This window comes from Arvicola amphibius, chromosome 1 (genome assembly GCF_903992535.2).
Source record: "Arvicola amphibius chromosome 1, mArvAmp1.2, whole genome shotgun sequence".
Classification (NCBI taxonomy): Eukaryota; Metazoa; Chordata; class Mammalia; order Rodentia; family Cricetidae; genus Arvicola; species Arvicola amphibius.
The window spans coordinates 155,245,286-155,254,023 of NC_052047.1; the positions used below are offsets into that span (position 1 = coordinate 155,245,286).

At 40.2% G+C, this 8,738-nt stretch overlaps 1 protein-coding gene across 1 annotated transcript; it reads left to right on the forward strand.

Annotated features, from left to right (window-relative positions):
• Window positions 1-682: 682 nt before the first annotated feature.
• LOC119820496 (olfactory receptor 5B12-like) lies at window positions 683-1,627 on the forward strand. Its single transcript, XM_038338888.1, has one exon. The coding sequence runs from the start codon at window positions 683-685 to the stop codon at window positions 1,625-1,627; it is 945 nt and encodes a 314-aa protein (XP_038194816.1).
• Window positions 1,628-8,738: the final 7,111 nt, after the last annotated feature.

The window sequence follows — 8,738 nt, forward strand, 5'->3', positions numbered from 1 at the left end:
CCTCATTTTATATAGTGTCATGGCCTGATTGTTTTCATCATCAAACTTATATATTGGGCTGGTTACTTCCAGTGTGAGATTCAGGATATGGAAACTCTTAGGAGGGATAATGTTTAATGAAAGCGAGAGAGATGGTAGCTTTTTTTTACTTGGTGAAGAGACAGTCGAGAAACATAATCTGTACACTGGGAAACATTCGTAGCAGACAATAGATTGCCAAAGCATTAATCTTGGGCTTTCCAGACATTAGAATAGTACATTATGAATTTCTGTTACTTATACTATGTCAAATTTATTGTACTTTGTTACAACGTAAAGAAGGCACTAAGACATTAGGCTATTGTGGTGTAGAATAAGAGATGTCTTTGTTTTACAAAGATAGAGGGGATTTTGATGATATTTTCCACTGAATATCTATTAATTTCATAGCAGACATTTTGTGGCCTCAATTGATACATCTGTGTAACTACTAATTTGAGATATATCATCTCTTCCAGAAAACAGTATGATTTATGATTAATTTAACTTAAATGTTGCTGCCATGACTTGCTTAGATGAAAATGCAGGAAAAAAATCATCTGCGTAGTAAGAAAAGGCATGGAGAAGACAAGCAGAGAGGATCATGAGTCTCCCCTCATGCTGATCTCCTTTCTCTTTGCTCAGGGAGGCCACCTAACCCCTAATGGAGAACAGTACAGAGGTGACTGAGTTCATTCTTGCAGGCTTAACAGATGACCCAGAGCTCCAGATCCCTCTCTTCATTGTCTTCCTTCTCATCTATCTCTGCACTGTGCTTGGGAACGTGGGAATGACAGGACTGATTGTGCTGGACTCGCGCCTCCACACTCCCATGTACCTTTTCCTCAGTCACCTGTCTCTGGTGGACTTTGGTTATTCTTCAGCTGTCACTCCCAAGGTAATGGCAGGACTCATTTCAACAGATAAAACCATATCCCACAATGCTTGTGGCACCCAGTTTTTCTTTGTTGTAAGCTTTATAACCACAGAAAGTTTCCTCCTGGCTGCCATGGCTTATGACCGCTATGCAGCAGTGTGTAAGCCCCTGCATTACACCACCATCATGACGACAAACATATGTGTTTCTCTGACCGTAAGCTCCTATGTCTATGGCTTCCTGAATTCCTCCATCCACACTGGGAACATTTTCAGGCTCTCCTTCTGCGAGTCCAATGTGATAGACCACTTCTTCTGCGATGCCCCTCCTCTCCTGGCCCTCTCGTGCTCAGACACCTCTGTCACTGAGATGGTGATTTTCTTCGTGGTAGGGTTTAATGTTCTCTTCTGTATTGTAGTCATCTTGATCTCCTATCTGTTTATATTCATCACTATTCTGAGGATGCGATCATCTGAAGGACGCCAGAAGGCATTTTCCACCTGTGCTTCCCACCTCACTGCAGTCTCCATCTTCTATGGGTCGGGCATATTCATGTACTTACAGCCCAGCTCCAGTCACTCCATGGATACTGATAAAGTAGCATCTGTGTTCTACACCATAGTCATCCCCATGCTGAACCCTCTGGTCTACAGCCTGAGAAACAAAGAGGTCAAGAGTGCATTACAAAAGACTGTGGAGAAAGCAAAAATTACTATAACATTTATATTTTAATTTTATAGAATCTGCATGGAGGCTGTTTAATCTACCTCAGATTAATCTTTGCTCAGTTCAAGAAATGGGTTTACTTAGGACCTGTGTCTATTACTTGCTTTAAACCTGTGTAAGATTTCATTATTTTATTTTATTTCATCCTGGGGTAATGGGGATTGAATCTAGTGCCTGGCACACGGTAAGCAAGTTCCTTTCCATTGAACTAAACCAGATGCCTACATCTGGGCATTTTAATTAATGTTATTTTCTGTGCTCTGGAAATACTGTCTTTTCTCCCAAACAGTTTATTTTTGGTAGTGGTGCCATTAGTCAGTTCCTGGGTTAATTTGTATCCTTATTATGAGTGGCTAGCATTTCTTTCATTTTTGAGATTATAATACAATCATGTAATTTTTCTTTCCTTTCCTCTGTCCAAACCTACCATATACTTCTCTTTGATCTTTCATAGCCTCTTTTCATTGTTGATATTCCCTCATATACATATACATATATTATACACCCACATAGACATACACAGACACACATATCATGATTGGTCTATACAATGATACTTGTATGTGTATTTTCAGGCCTGATGATTTGGTATTGGACAACCAGTTGGTGTTCCCTATCTTAGGGAAGACTATTTCTTTCACTCTCAGCACTCCTTAGTTCTTTTAGAAATATTTATTTTTTTGAGATGCTAATATATAATACACCATTTGGCCTTCCATTTTCTCTCTATGTAATCTCTCATAGACTCTTGCTCTTTTTCAAATTCATTCTCTCTCTTTCATTTATTGTTATTCTATCTATCTATCTATCTATCTATCTATCTATCTATCTATCTATCTGTTTATCCACCCATCTATCTTTTCATTATCTCATGGACTTTCTCATATCCACATTATATAAAATGTTTTGAACTATTAATTTTCTTATCTTCTTCTGTATGTATGTGTTTATATATCTTCAATATGCCAACGGTTACAGGTCCCAATTTTTATTTAAAGCTGTATTTATTCCCATAGTGAGCCTAAGATGACAGATGAAGATGTGAATGGTGTTGGTGCATGTCTGTAATTCCATACGTTGGGTAGTGGAGGAGGGAGGATATGAAGCTAAAAATCAGCCTCAGCTACTTTGAGAACTCAATGAGACATTGTCTAAAATAAGGTTAAGTTGTTCCCAAACTTTCTGTAGACACACACAAACCTTGGGCATATGTAGAATTTTCATGATCCTTGGCATGCTATGGAGACTTTTCAGTTTCCTTCTTAAATTCCTTAATAGTTTGGCTAGTAAATACAGTTTCCTCTCTGGAGGAGAGACTAGTGTTACTCAACTGTTCTCATTAAAGAACAATTCTGCTCATATAGAGTCTGTTCTCTGCTTTCTTTAATTTCTAAACCACCTTCATCAATCCCAAACTAACATTTGATGCTAAAACTCAGAAGATTTTTAGGTCATGTATCCCAGCCTCCCAAAAAAACTGGGAAAGTTTTTCTAGCTCCCCTTAACTGTCTCCCTCCTTTTTCTGATAACCATCCTATCGGGAGTGTGCTTTTTGAGCTTAGTGAAGGCCAAAGGCCTGCCGATTGTGTTCAGAAAGCCCCTGACCTTTTTCAGTTTTTGTCTACATTAACAGTGCAAGCCAGCTTCTTAGGTTTTATTGATGTGTCGTGTAAACTCAGTTTGGGTCTATTTCCTCATCTCCCTTTCTCCTTTGCTCTCTCACTATTTTCCAAACTACAGAGCAGAGTTTTTTCTATTCACTTTCAGTATTCAACAACAGTACATTAAACACACAAACCAAGGAAAGATCTGGGTTCAATCTATGAACAATCCTGCACTGACACACTTGCCCAGACTCCAGGAATAATCCATCATTCCAACTTTGGCTTTTAGCATTGGGCTTTGTCTGAAGCCAGGTCAGTAGAATTTGGGACCTTGGGGGCTCATTCAAGCTTCCAGAAATTGACTCTTCCTGCCAGGTCACTGGAATTTGGGATGCCCATTCCAGACCTCAGTTTCTGGTTATCAGTCATTTTTCTGATTTTAAGTGATGATTCACTGCCAAAAACTAACCCCATTCTTACTCTGCCAAAAATGGGATTTATTACCTCCATTTGTACACACTTTTGGATTGCCTGAAAACAAACCCGAAGGCATTAGTTTGGCTATTAATTGGGGTCCTAATTCCCTGTAAACATTTTCTCTTCTATCTTAATTGAGCATATTAAGTTATGTTAGCAAATTGTCCTGTACTGTTTCAACCCAAAAGATGCTAGAAGATGGATTTAGCTCTCCCATTCCAGATTTAAGAATCTTTTTCTCAAAATATCCTCCAAACCACCATCTGTGGGAAGTCCAAGGTTCTCTTCCCTCCATCCAGGCCTAGAAAAATGTGCATTCAAACAGACTAGGATCCTAAAAAGCCAGTACATGCAGTAGAATCAAATTCCAGTGCCATTATCATTGGCTTCTCAGTCAGTCCCCATTGTCAGCCACATTCAGAGAGATTGATTTGATCACATACTTGTTCAGTCCAAGTCCAGCTGGCCTTAATGAGCTCCCATTAGATCAGTCACACCATCTCAGTGGGTGGACAAACCTCCTGCAGCTCTGACTTCCTTGCTCATGTTCTCTCTCCTTCTGCTCCTCATTTGGACCTTGGATCTCAGTCCAGTGCTCCAATGTGGATCTGTGTTTCTATCTCCATCCAATGCCGGATGAAGGTTCTATGGTGATATTCAAGATATACATCAGTGTGGCTATGGGACAAGGTCAGTTCAGGCACCCTTTCCTCTACTGCCCAAGGACCTAGCTGGGAACATCCCTTTGGACACCTGGAAATCCCTCTGGAGCCAAGTCTTTTGCCAACCCTAAAATGGCTCCCTTAATTAAGATATCCTCTTCCCTGCTCTGATATCCACTCTTCTTTCATCTCAACCAACCCACTCCCCCAAGCAGTCTCCAACTCTCCCATTCTCTCTTCTCTCTCTCCCTCTCCCCTTCCCCCACCCCACCCAACATTTGCCCAACGATCTTGTTTGCTTCCAATTTCCAGGAGGATCTATATATATTTTTCTTTGGGTTCACCTTCTTATTTAGCTTTTCTAGGCTCATGAACTATAGGCTCAATGTCCTTTGTTTATGGCTAGGATCCACTAATGAGTTAGTGCATACCATATTCATCTTTTTGGGTCTGGGTTATCTTACTCAGGATAGTGCTTTCTATTTCTGTCCATTTACATGCAAAATTCAAGATGTCATTTTTTTTTTTTTTACTGTTGAGTAGAACTCTCATGTGTATATGTGCCACACTTTCTTTATCCATTCTTCCATTGAGGGGTACCTAGGTTGTTTCCAGGTTCTGGCTATTACAAATAGTGCTGCTATGAACATAGTTGAACATTGCTTTTGTAGTATGATTGGGCATCTCTTGGGTATATTCCCAAGAGTGGAATTGCTGGATCCTGAGGTAGGTTGACTCCCAGTTTCCTGAGAAATCACCACACTGCTTTCCAAAGCAGTTGCACAAGTTTGCATTCCCACCAGCAATGGATGAGTAGTCCCCTTACTCCACATCTTCTCCAGCATAGGTTAACATTGATGTTTTTGTATTTAGCCATACTGACCAGTGTAAGATGGTATCTCAAAGTTGTTTTGATTTGCATTTACCTGATTGCTAAAGAAGTTGATCATGACCTTAAGTATCTTTTGACCATTTGAATTCTTCTGTTGAGAATTCTCTGTTCAGTTCAGTATCCCATATTTTAATTGGCTTAATTACAATTTTAATGTCTTGTTTCTTGAGTTCTTTGTATATTTTGGAGATCAGGTCTTTGTCTGATGTGGGGTTGGTGAAGATCTTCTCCCAATCAGTAGGTTGCCTTTTTGTCTTAATGACAGTGTCCTTTGCTTTAAGGAAGCTTCTCAGTTTCAGGAGGTCCCACTTGTTCATTGTTGCTCTTATTGTCTGTACTACTGGAGTTATATATAGGAAGTGGTCCCCTGTGCCTATGTGTTGCAGACTACTTCCCACTTTCTCTTCTATCAGGTTCAGTGTGGTCTGACTTATATTGAGGTCTTTAATCCATTTGAACTTGAGTTTTGTGCATGGTGATAGATATGGATCTATTATCAGTCTTCTACAGGTTGCCATCCAGTTATGCCAGTACCGTTTGTTGCTTTCTTTTTTCCATTGTATAATTTTAGCTCCTTTGTTGAAAATCAGGTGTTCATAGGTGTGTGGATTAATATCTGGGTCTTCAATTTGATTTCATTGGTCAACATCTCTGTTTTTATGCCAGTACCAAGCTGTTTTTATTACTGTAGCTCTGTAATTAATAGAGTTTGAAGATAGGAATGGTAATGCCTCCAGAAGTACTTTTATTGTATAGTGTATAGGATTGTTTTGGTTATCCTGGGATTTTTGTTTTTTCATATAAAGTTGATTATTGTTCTCTCAAGGTCTGTGGAGAATTTTGTTGGGATTTTGATGGAAATTGCCTTTGGTAGAATTGCCGTTTTTTCTATGTTGATCCTTCCAATCCAAGAGCATGGGAGATCCTTCCATTTTCTGGTATCCTCTTCAATTTCTTTCTTCAAAGACTTAAAGTTCTTGTCAAATAGATCTTTCACTTCCGTGGTTATTGTTACCCCAAGATACTTTAAGCTTTTTTCTTTATTATTATTATTATTATTATTATTATTATCATTACAGATTTTCACCTCCTCCCCTCCTCCCACTTCTCTCCCCTTCCCCCCATTACCCTTCTTCCTCCCTCTCCAGTCCAAAGAACAGTCAGGGTTTCCTGACCTGTGGGAAGTCCAAGATCCTCCCCTTTCCATCCCCGTCTAGGAAGTTGAGGATCCAAACAGATTAGGTTCCCACACAGACAGTATATGGAGTAGAATCATAACCCAGTGCCTTTATCCTTGGCTTCTCAGTCAGCCCTCCATGTCAGCCACATTCAGAGAGTCTGGTTTGATCACATGCTCCATCAGTCCCAGTCCAGCTGGCCTTGGTGAGTTCCAATGGGCCCCACCATCACAGTGGATGGGCATAGCCCTTGCGGCCAAGACTTCCTTGCTCATTTTTGGCTATTGTGAAAGGTGATGTTTCTCTGATTTCCCTCTCTTCTCCTTTATTTTTTATGTAGAGGAGGGCTATTGATATTTTTTTTTTTGAGTTGATCTTGTATCCTGCCACATTACTGAAGGTATTTATCAGCTGTAGATGTTCTTTGGTAAAGTTTTTGGGTCACTTATGTACATTATCATATCATCTCCAAATAATGGGAGTTTGACTTCTTCCTTTCAAATTCAGATCCCCTTGATTTCCTTATGTTGTCTTATTGCTTTTGCTAGATCTTCAAGCACTATATTGAAGAGGTATGGAGTGAGTGGACAGCCTTGTCTTGTTCCTGATTTTAGTGGGATGGCTTTGAGTTTCTCTCCATTTAATTTGATGTTAGCTGTCCACTTGCTGTATATTGCTTTTATTATATTTAGGTATGAACCTTGTATCCCTAATACCTCCAAAACCTTTATCATAAAGGGGTGTTGAATTTTCAGCATTTAATGAAATGATCATGGTTTTTTCTTTCAGTTTATTCATATGATGGATTACATTGATAGATTTTCATATGTTGATCCAGCCCTGCATCGCTGGGATGAAGCCTACTTGATCATAATAAGTAATTTTTTGGATGTGTTATTGGATTCGGTTTGCCAGTATTTTAATGAGAATTTTTGCATCGGTGTTCATGAGTGAGATTGGTCTGTAATTCTTTCTTGGTTGAGTCTTTGTGTGGTTTTGGTATCAGGGTAACTGTAGCTTCATAAATAAAGTATGAAAATGACGCTTCTGTTTCCATTATGTGAACTACATTAAAGAGTATAGGTAGAAGCTCTTCTTGGAAGTTCTGGTAGAATTCTGCATTAAAACCATCTTGTTCTGGGATTTTTTTGGTTGGGGGATTTTTTATGACAGCTTCTATTTCCTCATGACTTATAGGTCTATTTAAATTGTTCACCTGGTCTTGATTTAATTTTGGTATACAGGACCTATCTAAAAAATTTACATTTTTAAATGTTTTCCAATTTTGTGGCATACAGGCTTTATTAGTAAGATCTAGTGATTTTCTGAATTTCCTCAGTGTCTGTGGTTATAGCCCCCTTTTCATTTCTGATCTTGTTAATTTGTATCTTCTCCCTGCTGTTTGATTAGTTTGGATAGGTGTTTGTCAATTTTATTGATTTTTCTCAAAGAACCATGTATTTGTTTCATTCATTCTTTTTTTTTCTCATTTTTTTTAATTAAAGATTTCCATCTCCTCCCCTTCCCTCCCCTCCCTTCCACCCATACCCCCACTCCACCCCTCTCCAAGAAAAAGAGCCATCAGGGTTCCCTTCACTATGTTAAGTCCAAGGTCCTCCTAGCTCCCCCTAAGTCCAGGAAGGTGAGCAACCAAACTGACAAGGCTCACAGTCAGCCCGTCCATGCTGTAGAGTTCATGTTCATTGCCATTGACCTTGGTTTCTCAGTCCGCCTCCACCGTCAGCCACATTCAGAGAGCCCGGTTTGGTCGCCTGTTCCATCAGTCCCATTCCAACTGGACTTGGTGGTCTCCCGTTAGCTCTGTCCCACCGTCTCAATGGGTAAACGCACTCCTCACGGTCCTGACTTCCTTGCTCAAGATCTCCCTCCTTTTGTTCCTCATCAGGACCTTGGGAGCTCAGTCCGGTGCTTCTATGTGGGGCTCTGTCATTTTCTCCATCCAATGCCAGGTGAAGGTTCTATGGTGATATGCAAGATATTCATGAGTATGGCAATAGGATCTGGACATTTCTGGCACCCTCTCCTCAGCTGCCCAAGGACCTAGCTGGGGGCGTCTTCCTGGACACCTGGGAACCCCTCTAGAGTCAAGTCTCTGCCAACCCTAGAATGGCTCCCTTAATTAAGATATATAATTCCTTGTTCCCATATCCACTTTTCCTATATTCCAACCATCCTATTCCCCCAAGCTCTTCCCATCCTCCACTTCACACTTTTCTCTCCCCACCCTCCTCCCCCCATCTCACCCCACCCCCATGTTCCCATTTTTTGTCCGGCAATCATGTC

Bases quoted from the DNA above. Each gene is read 5' to 3' on its own strand.
- LOC119820496 (XM_038338888.1), top strand. From the start codon at position 683: ATGGAGAACAGTACAGAGGTGACTGAGTTCATTCTTGCAGGCTTAACA.